The sequence below is a fragment of the Pempheris klunzingeri genome, chromosome 12 (assembly GCF_042242105.1).
Source record: "Pempheris klunzingeri isolate RE-2024b chromosome 12, fPemKlu1.hap1, whole genome shotgun sequence".
Classification (NCBI taxonomy): Eukaryota; Metazoa; Chordata; class Actinopteri; order Acropomatiformes; family Pempheridae; genus Pempheris; species Pempheris klunzingeri.
Window position 1 is genome coordinate 2699738 of NC_092023.1, and position 12347 is coordinate 2712084.

At 42.5% G+C, this 12347-nt stretch overlaps 1 protein-coding gene across 1 annotated transcript in view; it reads right to left on the bottom strand.

Moving 5' to 3' along the window:
* Positions 1-12347, bottom strand: part of LOC139211001 (collagen type XIX alpha 1 chain) — a 92630-nt gene that overhangs the window by 51676 nt on the left and 28607 nt on the right. The window contains exons 11-13 of the mRNA XM_070841238.1: positions 8258-8287; positions 8133-8159; positions 7555-7608 (exon numbers count right to left, since the gene is read on the bottom strand). Coding sequence (XP_070697339.1) covers positions 7555-7608; positions 8133-8159; positions 8258-8287 — 111 coding nt within the window. The remainder of the gene's footprint in view (positions 1-7554; positions 7609-8132; positions 8160-8257; positions 8288-12347) is intronic.

Genomic DNA, 12347 nt, shown 5'->3' on the forward strand with positions numbered 1-12347 from the left:
CTCTCTGTGTCTTCCTCCATCCCCTTGGCCCAGGAAACATACATGCAGACACAGATAGAGCCGACTCGGGGCACGCTTCAATCCAAAACGCCCTCTTAAAAGGTATTTACATTCTCAGCATTTCTCGAACTCGGTCTCCTTCTTGAACTGGCCTAAAATGCCAGGAGAGTGTCTTTGTGCATTAGTAGACTGTTTGGAGCCAGAGAAATCCCATTGTTTGGATGACTGAAGCTATGGTGTAGGCCGCGATGCCTAGAACAGTCATAGGGGCCGGTCCTCTCCTGCCCACTGACATAACTCATTGAGTCGAGTGAATCTAGTTCAGCTGACCCCATCTGACACATGACCCTCCATTAGTGTTGCTATGACCTGGCAGACATTGAACAACAACAACATTTGGAAATGTTGAGAGGTAGGCCTATTAGACACAGGCCAAGGGGATGCCAGGCCCTGATGAATCCTGACACTGGAGCGGCAGGGATGCATACGCAGGCTGCAGCGTCCCCGCCGCGTGGCACAGCTCTGTCTCCTGAGAAAGTCGAGAGGTTGTAGACGTGTGAATGAGGGCCAAGCTCTGGCCAACTATATCAAGCTTTTCAAAAGCTCAGAGGATGTGTTGACCTACATTACCCCCTGTTGAACATCAGCTTTGTGCACGTATGCACCCACACCCAAATCAGCTTACAGACACACACAAACATGCACACCCAGTGATGACAAAAGCCAGTGAACAATGTGCAATCAAAGTGGCCCTCTCAAAGTCTTGCCCCCTGTATTCGTCCCTGTAATTAATTGGCCAATTAATGTGTGTTTATTCTGGACACCCATGGATGTAGCCATACTGGGGCTCTCTGGGAAGGATGAGAGTCAGACAGATAAATCAAAGCTCTGTGCATCCGTCCTCGCATGTGCCAAACACTTCCCCCTGTAACCCTCCTCTTTCCCAACTGGGCCCGAATGCGAGACCTTTTCATAGCCAATCAGGTCAAATCTTTGTTTCATCCTGCCTCCCAATGCACTTGACATTGACAAGATTAATTGCCTTGTGCACCGGGCCAACGTGTTACCTCCTGGTGTAATACAGGTGTCAAAAGAGCGGCTCTCTGGATTTCCTCAATACGAATTTGGACACAGAGAGAGAAGAATAACCTTTCCCATTTTGTTCAACAAAGGGTTAACGAATCCTCCCCCTGCTTGTAAAATGGCACAGGGTGTAAATCTTGCCATAAAATCTCAGCTGTGAGCCCTGCTGACCTGTAAATTCTTCTCTCCGTGTTACTCTGCCATTGAGCTTCAATGGGTTGGGCCAAAGCTGTAACTACATATCTACATCACGCTACTGTATTCAAACACTGGTTTAACAGACACAGACAATTGTGTCTCGACGGTTTAATATTACAGATATTTATTTATTTATAATACTATTGAGTTACATTGAATCTACCAGACATAAATGTGGACGTGTACATAAAGGATAGACGTTATTTCACTACAGATTGTAATTATAAGACATGCCAAATGAGTCAAGGTCACACTATCCTGATTCCTTTCATAACATTTACATTCAGCCATGAATAATAATCTATCAAATGTAAAATCTAATGTCTGTATTAAGATATCAAAGTATATGCAGGCTCTTGTTGAGAAAGCCTTTAGGGAGAAATTAATAGTCCACATCACTATAGTTGTGTTGTACTGAACACAGCTCACATGTATAGCTGAACAAAAAAAGCACGGCTCCAATCAAATAGCGGCTGTAATTTCATGCATTTTACTGTATCACCCAAATCAGCGGCAGCCTCCCGTGGAGAACTTCTGGCAGGAAGGCTGGTATTCTCACCAGGGACTCGTTACTTAATAATCTCACCCTGCAGGTGCTCTGGTAGAGGTCAATAGTCTGTTACAGTTGCATCGCTGTTCATGTCTGCCTCCACCTATGGAGCAGGAAGCCTCTGCCAAATGTTCCCGTCCCTACAAACCGAACCATAACTCCTTCCCTATCACTGTCACTGTCTGCTTGGGTCTCTGCAGACACACAGACTGATCCAGATGAACCTCAGCCAAGTCCATCAGATATAATATGAATATTACATATACTGTGGTATACTGTGGTGGTTCAATTATCTCCAAACAACATTTGCTCGGCTTTGTAAGAGGGGAGGCATCTTACAGCGTACATTTGGCTTTCAGAGAACAACATTTCTTTCAGACCAAATTAGGTTAAATGACAACAGCTATTATCTGTGTAAGAATGATCCATAGATTCATAGTAGATGAACGTTATTGTGTCTAATGTTTGGATCTCGATGCACCTCCATTATAGCATCTAATAGAGAATACAAGTAGGATGCTGGTGCCCTATTAAAAGGATACCTTACTCATATATATATATATATACATATATATATTTAAAAAAAAAAGGTCAAATCAAGCACACGCATGCGTCCTGTGCTGAGAGACAATCATCAAAAGTTTGGTAGGAGAGAAAATGACTTCAGTGCAAACTCATACAGTCGCTCACTGGCCTGGGAGAAAACATTTGACCCCTAGTTTAGCACCCAACCTTTAAGACGTGTCAGCACAAGGGTGACGGAGGGAAATATGGAAAAAAAAAAAATCTGCCGGTGCCTTTGGTCAGGACTTATAGACAGCTGTCTCAGTCATTCAGCACAGGGCTTCAATGGAAAATGTAAACACCACTATCACTTCCAAAAGACAGCAATTACCTCCCTCTCTTTTAGAAATGACCAGTCCAGTTGCCAAGCAAAGACAAGACAGATGATCTTTTGTACTGTTTTGACAGCTTTTATCTGTGGCACTTTAAAAAGCCCCGGCAGCTGTTGGAAACGTTCGTTACATTCTCTCGAATTCTTGACACAAGTGAAGAACTGAACGTGTGTCTGCACTACAATTACTGACGTGCATTGATCTGCGACTGTGCCATCACATGATCTGAAGCGATGACAGCTGACGGATGTGATGTGACAGCAGTTGAAGTTTTGAGACACAGACTCATATTATTTTACAAATAGCCGTCTCTCCCATATAACTGGAGATGAGTCTCTTTACTGAGAAACTGTCTTCCTGCCCAATAGCCAACAAGTGACCATCGTGTTGACACCAAAGCTCTTCTCCGGTTTCATTCGACTTCCGGCACGAGGATCACACGTCGAAGCCGTCTCATGACTTTACTGATACGCACTTGTGAGGAAATCAAAACGTACACTAATATCAAGGCGCCATGCTGCTGCAAGTCTACTGTCACAAGATATAAATACATTTAAGGCACCTTGTGTGTCTGAACCTGTTACATAGATCTTACACTATCAACATATCTCTGAGAAAAACATTAACATAAAACACATCCTCACAGTGTAATAACTATAATTCAAAACTGAACAATAGGTCTAAGAAGAATGATTTGGAAATAAATAATGCATGATTTGTCTGACACTGTGAATAGTGGCCATGGTAGATCTACTGCATACATGATTCAGCATGGGAGGAATAACCTGCTAGTAAAATCAAAGCGCCGCTATGTCACAGAGCTCCACTCTGTCGTGTGTGTTCAGTAGTCATCAATAGTCTGGCTGACTTCTTTTATCTGTGGCACTGATGTGGCACATCATATTATTTAGTACAAAAGTGATTCCTCCCAGATTAAGTCTCTGTTTTAATGACTTTTCCCTCAACTAAGTGTCACCTTTATTGTGACTTTTGTAAGCGCTTATCTCCTTGACATATGAGGCAGGCATCTCATGTGGCGCCGTGTCATCCGCCCATAGCCCCAGTTGAGGTACACAGACGAATATTTTCCTGAGAAACAGGAGCCATTTTACAGGAAAGAGATACTAGAGACAATTGGAAGGCAGTCAATTGAGAATGTCACTTCGTACCTGATGGTAAATCTTTGTAGATTACAGAAATCTCTTCACCTCATGCACAGTAAAAGACAGCTACATGCTTATTACTGTGCTGCAACTCACCAGGTACCAATCCATATAACCTGCCGACAGGGCCAACTTCTTTGCTTGCTAAGCAAAATAGCTAAATAAATAATCCTAGATTTAAATAAATAAATAAATCAGTAAGAGGATCTACACTGCATAATTCATTTGAAGAGAACACATCCGTAGACAGAGCAGTTGCACTGTTCTGCCTCCTCTTGGGTTTGCTGGAGTTTCATCATCTCTGCACTTGCACAGCCATGTCTACAGCAATAAGAACAAACACTGTGCAGCTCTTCTGTCAGAGATGTGTGTTTTTCCACAGCAGGACACAAGGAACCCGTGTCACATTAGAGGCCCTCGGCCGATTTCTAAAAACTTTGCTTTCACATCATGTACGTTCTGCAGAAGAAAATAGAGTTTATCAATAGAAAACGGTATGGACGCTATAGAGAAAATCTATTTATGGCGCTTGTGGTCCCAGAACATTTAATTATAATGAATGCCTGTCCATTATGTATGACAACATCACATGTCTTCCACAGCAAACCAAGGGAATCAACATGGCATTCGTCAGTGACTTATATTTAGCGAGGACTTATTTTTTCTATACAGGTACATTTATACAGCTAATAAGGCTTAATGTGGTGGATTAAAACTCTAAGACCCACCTTGTAATGGGGGATTTCTTAAGGTGATTATTTATTAATCCACAGGAACCTGCAACTATAGAGGGGATGAACCCATGTGTGTACGGAACCCACTCACAACCCTGTGCCAGCTACCCAAGCAGAGTAGCAGGAAGACTTGGCACGACATGAATAAACCGAGCTTGCCGTGGCATCCCTGTATATTTTGGCTTTAAGGAGGCAGCGTGCATTGACCAAGCGTAGGTTTTCAGTCCTATTTTGAGCATTCAAAATTACATCATTTGGTACTTTTGCAATTCTTTCTGCCGCCAAATCCCGCATCACCTTTGTATGCACGCAGGGCTTTATTTCACAGTCCCTCATATTTGTTGATGGGTGTCAGGCAGGCACGTCTCTGCACTGCATGCTGTATGAGCATACCTAATACTTGGCTTACAAATGACTGCGCTGAAAACTTTCTAATTCCAAGGTTGTCCCCTTCAGCATGCATGTCTTTTGCCTCCTAGACCTGTGTAAGACAGGGCCAGCCCACAATGATAACACAGAGCTTAGCACATCATTACAGCGCCTGATGAAAATTTTAGCACACCACAGTTAGCTAGGGGGGGAAATCCTTTTTACTGGAGCTCCCTGTCTTCTTTTTTGATCTGCTGTAATGTGCCACTGAATCCCAAAGTCCTACGTGTCAATACCATCCATAATGGATAAGACCAAGCCATTCACATTACTATTAATGGCAATGTGTAACATAGGGGCAATACGTTGCTATAAATTCCTTGACATGGTTGGACTGGCCTTTACCTCCAACTTGACAAACTAAACTCGTCATCCATCAAGGTAATAAGATGAAATCAAGATTCTGTGAGTGTTAGACACGGGGGTCACTGAAGGGTTTGGGTGACTGCCCTTGATATCCTCTCCTGCATATGTTGCTTTCAGCTTCAGAGAAAGATCAGTGCAAATGGTTCCATTCTTCTTCTCCCCACCACGATGTCCTCCACATCTCCTTGAAGTAAATCTAAATAGCTTAGAGTGGTTTTCTTCAACGATAAATTGAAGTAGACAGTGTGAAAGATGGTCTGGCTTGAATCTAAGGCCTTGTGAAAGCTTTCCGCTCCCAGCTATTATATGAAGGTTGCGGAGTGGTCAGTCTACGTCAAGTCATTCTGCATCATTTGCACAGCAGCTCTGGCTCTTAGTGAAACCAATAAGTTGCAAGCGTGGACAACAGTTGCTAATTGGGTGCGAGTCTCTTGCTGTATCAGCTGGCCACTAGCTAGCCCCTGATAACGATACATGTCCACCGGCCTAAAATAGGCTGTCAAACTGGAGAAACACAGGTTGGTCAACAACTTCTAGGCCACATGTGACTGCTAGAGCTAAGAATAAGCAGAAACCTTAGCACATTAACAGTCACCACGAAGTCAGCCAGTCATCAAAGACAGGGTATTAATAGATCAGAACTGTGTCTTCAGCAACAACAACAACAACAGAAAAGTCTGAAATGGCTAGTTTAAAACTGTCGGGCTGTTTAACATACAAAATCTTCAAAGAAATAACAGGAAATATAACAGGTATATACGAAACCAAGGAGCCATAACATCAAAGTGACTTTCTCCTTCCTCAGAACCAATTATGATTGGAAGATTTATTGTGAAGCTCTAATCCAGCAGAACAGTGCACGTTATAATTGATGCCTCTGACACTCGGGTCCCTTTGACGCTCCATCCTCACGTAAGTCAGGTTAGGCATAAAATAACAGCTGACTAATAAGACGGAGCAACAACAGCAGTGAAAAAAAAAAAAAAAAAAGAAGAACATCTGCAACAGCCTCTGAGCTCACTTTTGTTGAATACTTTCCACCGAAAATAGTTTCAGTTACTGAATGCATTGTGGGAAATGATCCATTGAGAAATGATACCAGCGATGATAGGTCATAAATTGTTAATGTTATTGGAGCAGGTTTTGAGTTTGAATGTGCTCACACACAGGAGGGTAGAATCCTTGAGATACTTGTGTCCAGATGTCTCGAATATTGTACATCATCTCAGCTCTTGCTTAATCTGAAAAGAACATTTGCCTGACCTACTTATGGGCTCTACAGCCCAACCTTCTATATATTTTATATTACGCCGCAGTTGGAGCCAAACGTTTTCCTGTTGTTTTATAACCATTCTCTCCATAAAGACAGGAACACTCCGTCTTCTGAGCAGTCTATTTTTGATCGCCGTGTCACAAGCAAAAGGTATTCGCGGCGAGTCAATTAAGCTGGGCACAAAAGGCCACTCTCTCCACCTGTCCTTCAGCTGTGATGTCAAGGAACAATAACATTCTTGTTGTTGTTAGTCTTCGGCTCAACATAATGTTATAATGTTTGCCCGTTGCTAATGCCAGAACGCCGCACACTATTCAAATGTAAATGTAATTATGTGTAATCAACTGGAACTTTGGAGTTTTTATCCCACAAAGCTTCCTGCATTAACAATATTGCAGTAAATATGTATTTTGATGTGCACATTACATTACAAACCCTGACACTTTCTCATTTCTAACCACAGTTATTACAAGAGGAGGTGACAAATAAATAAATGTAGCGTAACGCTTCAGTTGACTCAGTCATGTGTCTATCCCAAACCGAGCTGGCCTTTTAGGAAACTGAATACTGTCCACCACCGTCACCCTGCAAGTCTTAACCATGTGTGCTGCCAGTCATACTGTGAGTGTATGTGACCCCTTGACCATGAAGCCCATTCATTAATTGTCATACAACAAGCCCACACCACCCCCTCTCTCCTTGCAGGCCCCTTTGCGGTCATTTTGCCACAAATTGTCTTCGCCTCCCCCGAAACAACAACAGCCACTCAGCTGCCGTTTGGCCGCCCCGCAGGCTGGATCCTCTCAGTCAGTCCAACCACTAGTCAGGCCACACAACTGGTGGACTGTTTCTGTTTACTCACCCTTTTGCCCTCTTTGCCTGGTTCCCCTGGCTGACCTGGCACCCCAGCCAATCCCTGGGGAAAGGACATGTATCATGTTGAATTGGGTGCTACATTCAAGTGCATTTTGGCATTGCAGGAAGAGATTATGGCTGGCTTCTTGTGGAAACTGATGCAGACAGATGTTTGTGCCACATGTTCTCAGCAGACCATCGGATAACTAGTTGGCTTATTTGCAGTGATAGGAAACACAGCATTAGTTGAGTTAAAAATGCATGAACAGATAGAAGAGAGAATGTACCGCTGCAGTTTCCATTTTCACTCATGAACAGTTTCTGTGTGACTTCTCTGCATTTCCCTTAAGAGGCAATTTGCAGCCTCAGTTGATCAGAGCTTCACTGTATTATTCGAAACAGCATCTTTATAAGGGACTACTAGGTATTGTATACCATGAGTCGTGATTTTGTTTAACGTTCTTGTGCAAGGACATGCCGTGGAACGTGAAAGTTGTGCCTGATTACTTGAGAACATGTTTTGTCCGACAAGTAAAACAGATGAAAATGAAACACTAAACCTAAATGTGGTTATTCATTTCTTACCTTCTCTCCTTTGTCACCACGAGGACCCTGTATGTGGCAAATAAAGACAGTGTTAAAACACAATCTCAAGAATACAGACTGTTGAGGTATTTTCAGCGAAAACAATGTTAACTTAATTAAAGTACCTGATCCCCTTTGAGACATTCTTTGTCAGCCTAGGAATCAAACAAACAATAACAAAGAAAACAAGTCAGTATGAAAACATGACTCACACAATACATATACGGTATAACAATGCCTGCTTGCCAGTTACAGGCAAGCAACACAATTGGTCATGAGGTAATTATCCTTGGTTGCCATGACCCCGAGAGAAGCTAGGGCATTACTATTACAACTCCCCAGACACCCTGCTGGCCACTGTCAGGAAAGGGCAGACAGAGTCGTCTGTCCAGCAGGCCACAGAATGGACACAAGGCCGCATAATACATCTCGGCTTTCAAACACAAGCCGAATAATTGGTGTCCTCTTTCAATCGGCATCCAAAAGTCAAACACTGTTGACTTTTCTTGGAAACAGCTGCAGAAATTGACATTCCCAACATGTGTCAGTCAGAGCCTTATGTAAAGAACAAACAACAAAAGGAAAGAAAGGCATTTAACAAGGAGGCTGGCTGCCCTACAGTATCTGCAGCTGTATCTATATTAAAAAAGAAGAGTGACAGCTCTGACCTATAACACCCGAAATAAAACACACCACAGTCTTCCTGCAGTGCTTTTGCTAATAGATTAATTATTCATGTACATCTGTACATCTTTTGTTTGGCTTGTGAGCACAGAGTTTTGACCTTGGGTAACAAGCAATGCGATGCAAATCCGCTGGCAGGTCCGCACCACTTAAATAGCTTCCTCCCAATATTTTCTGTTCACACTCACCAACCAATTTACTGACATGATGTGGAGAAAAAAAAAAAAAAAAAGTTTGCAAAAGCCATGTTCGCTAGTCAGGGAAAGATTGTTATTTTGCTTTTCCTCATAAATGTAAAATTAGCATTACAGAATAGTTAATGGATGGCAGCAGTGTACTCTGGGTATCGTACACTCTTTGGTGACATAAAAGGGGCCAAGCCAGAAGCAGTAGGACACAGTGTTTGTATCACTCCAGTGCTGATTAAAACTGGCAGGCTGATCCCCTCATGATGTGTACATAATTAGCTAACCACCCGCAGTATACCTTAATCTCCAGTAGCCGTCAACTCCCCGGCTACAATGCACTGAGAGTGTGTGTTTGCATCTGTGCCCACGCATTCACTGTATGTGTTGATAGGTAACTATGCAAGCTTCTGCGAGTACATATATCCGCCGTCTGCTGACATATGCACCTTCAGTTTGTGTGTGCACTGGAATGAGTGGATTTGTGGGTCATGTTCTCTGTCCTGTGGATTTTACAAGACAACAAAAACACCACTAGTACAGCCGCACCAATTATAAGATCGAAATACATAAAGCGTGCTGTAGTTCTTCCCGGGTGCAAGACGTCTGCAGGGACAGCGACCGACCCAATAAGTGCATGTCTCACCCATGTAGGATACAGCCAGCGACTACCTGTCAACCTCCACCCCCACCCCGAGGCTCGGAGCTCCATTCTTCTCTGCCTGGCTGCTCATCCCTATCCTTTTTGGCCCAAGTGAGGAAGCCCACTGAGCCCTGTCTATCTGCTCCTTGTTTGACCCATTCCCCAGAGATGGTAATGTGACATGGAGACTGCTCACCTGAGTGCCTCACTTTCCATCTCCATGGGGCACACGCTTTAACACTGTGTGAAGCGCCTGGTCAGCCAAAAGGCTGTGATATTTACAAAGCTCAGAACCAGCCATTTCAGGTCGCACCCGCATGAGCATATTTCAACACCTCTAGCTCTTTTGAATGTCCCTACATATACAGACGGCATAATGAGATGTAAATGAATCAGTGTAAACTTACAGGCAGCCCCGGAGCTCCAGGCAGACCCACATCACCCTGTGAAGGAAGATAATAATTAGTGAACACTCCTAAAACTTCAGTCAATAACATTTTTTTTTTTAAATACTGTGTGCAATGGGGATGGCTACAGCAAAATCTATAAGTCTAAATATATTGTAGACTTTTAAACATGTAGCCCAAAGGCCAGCCATCACGCCTGTGATAAAAACTGAAGGTCGGGTAAAATAAGATTTACTATGCACAGCCAAATATTTCAATATACGCACAATGTGCTATGGAAGCCCATTAACTGGTATTTACAGTATGTCTTGAAATGAAGCCCGTCTGATGACTTTCACACCGTCAGACAACTGGCAGGTGGGCTGGTGCTATTAAACGTGACAGGCCTTAAAATAAACACAGCCGTACTATATCATGTAAAAGCTCTGCAGTATTAACAATGGACAGGTATGATAACATTGTTTGGTGACTGAGACATACAGGCAGTCACGAAAAGTCATATAAGGAAAGAAGTAGATGTCTTTTGATGCCGGCATAACCCAATGTAAGCAATGATCTCACATGCTTTTTACTGCCTCTCGTTTTTTTTTTGTCTTTTCAGATAAAACTCATGTGTCACTGTCCAATATTTTTGCACTTCTCTCCCCTTTTCAGCACAAACCCAGCAGTACTTAATAAAGCACTGAGTTGAAAACCCAGTGGACTTTACAACTGGCAATACCCTTTCATCAGATGTGGATGAAAGGAAAAAATGGTACTTGTAGTTCATATCCATTTTGTTGTCTAAATGAATGTCACAGCTAAAATATGCCTGCTATGGGATATTCAGGGGACTCATTACTTTATGCTTCCAAATCTGCCTCCCTCTGTCAGTTTCAATACAAACAAACGTTCTCTCCACCCCCACCCCTACCCTCCCATCCAGAAAATAGGATAAAATACCCTGTGATTCTCTGTTGTCTTCACAGAAACACACAGACCTCATTATAACTTCAAGGCTGGCAGACAGAGCATTGCACCTACAATTATGTGGTGAGTTCTTCCAAAAGACAACAACAACAAAAAAAAAAAAAGAAAGAAAGAAAGAAAGAAGGAAAGAAAGAAAGCCCCAATATGGGAGGATAAATAAAAGAGAGGGAGATATGGCAACTAATTACAGGAAAAACATTTCATCTCATACATGGAAAATAATCCCACTGTGGGATGAAAAGAAAAGAAAACTTTAAAAAGACCAATATTTTCTGCATTGCAACAAGAGTTAATCTAATTCATGTCAGTGATGTAACTGAACAGACTATAAAGGGGCTGCAGATAAGAACAAGGTTTTGCATCAAACTCCTCTGCAGCACTTCCACTTTGTCTTAAATCCCTGTCTTATGACACCACAGCCGTAGCCTACTGTACAGGACATGCCTACACAACTGTTGGCTTCTTAATGTTTAAGAAATCTCAAACATATTCTACATCAAGCACCCAAACCAGAGTGCAATAGTATGCAATCCACATTTTCGCTGTAGGCTCAAGGCACATAAAAAAACTGTTTAGAGAGGGCGAGATAAAGGGATTTTGTTGGGTATGTCCATTACAAACAGCTTTCCCCGTGAATATACAAATACTCTGCAAATATAGTGAGTGGAACATTTTCTCTCAGCCGTGATAAAGGCTGCTCTATATGACCATCAATAAGGTCTTGCTAAGTTATGATAGCAATAACAGTATTCTTTAGCCGGCCATGTTTGGAGTAGCAATCATAGAAGCACTTCAAACAGATGGGCGAACCCGTTATTGAGACTGGGATTACAGCTCATGAAAGTCAAACACATTCCCTGAAGTGTCTTTTTGAATTAACAAAAAAAAAAAAAAAGAAAAAGGAAAACGAAAACAATTATTGTGCGATTTTGTCCGAGCCACTATGTACAGCACACTCACTCACTTTCCTTCCTTTGGGACCAACTGGACCAACTGGCCCTGGGTCACCTTTCAGACCCTGGGAACAAAAAAAAATATACAACACAGTGAAGTATGTTTCTTTTTGACGAGATCGACCGATTAGAAGATTGTTAAAAAAAGAAAAAGAAAAGAAAAGAAAAAGCCAACGTGTGTTACTGTATGTCAGTATGTTGACACTCAGTAGACAAGTATCTCATGCAGGTGTGAGATTCTCATGCCTGTCACAACCAGTCAATGAGAGAAGAGCAGATAATGTCAATCATTAGACCCTGCATGTACCAAAGTTGTGCCGAGAGATTTACAATCAGCTGGATACACGGTTTCTGCCCCCAGCCGTGTCTCTGTT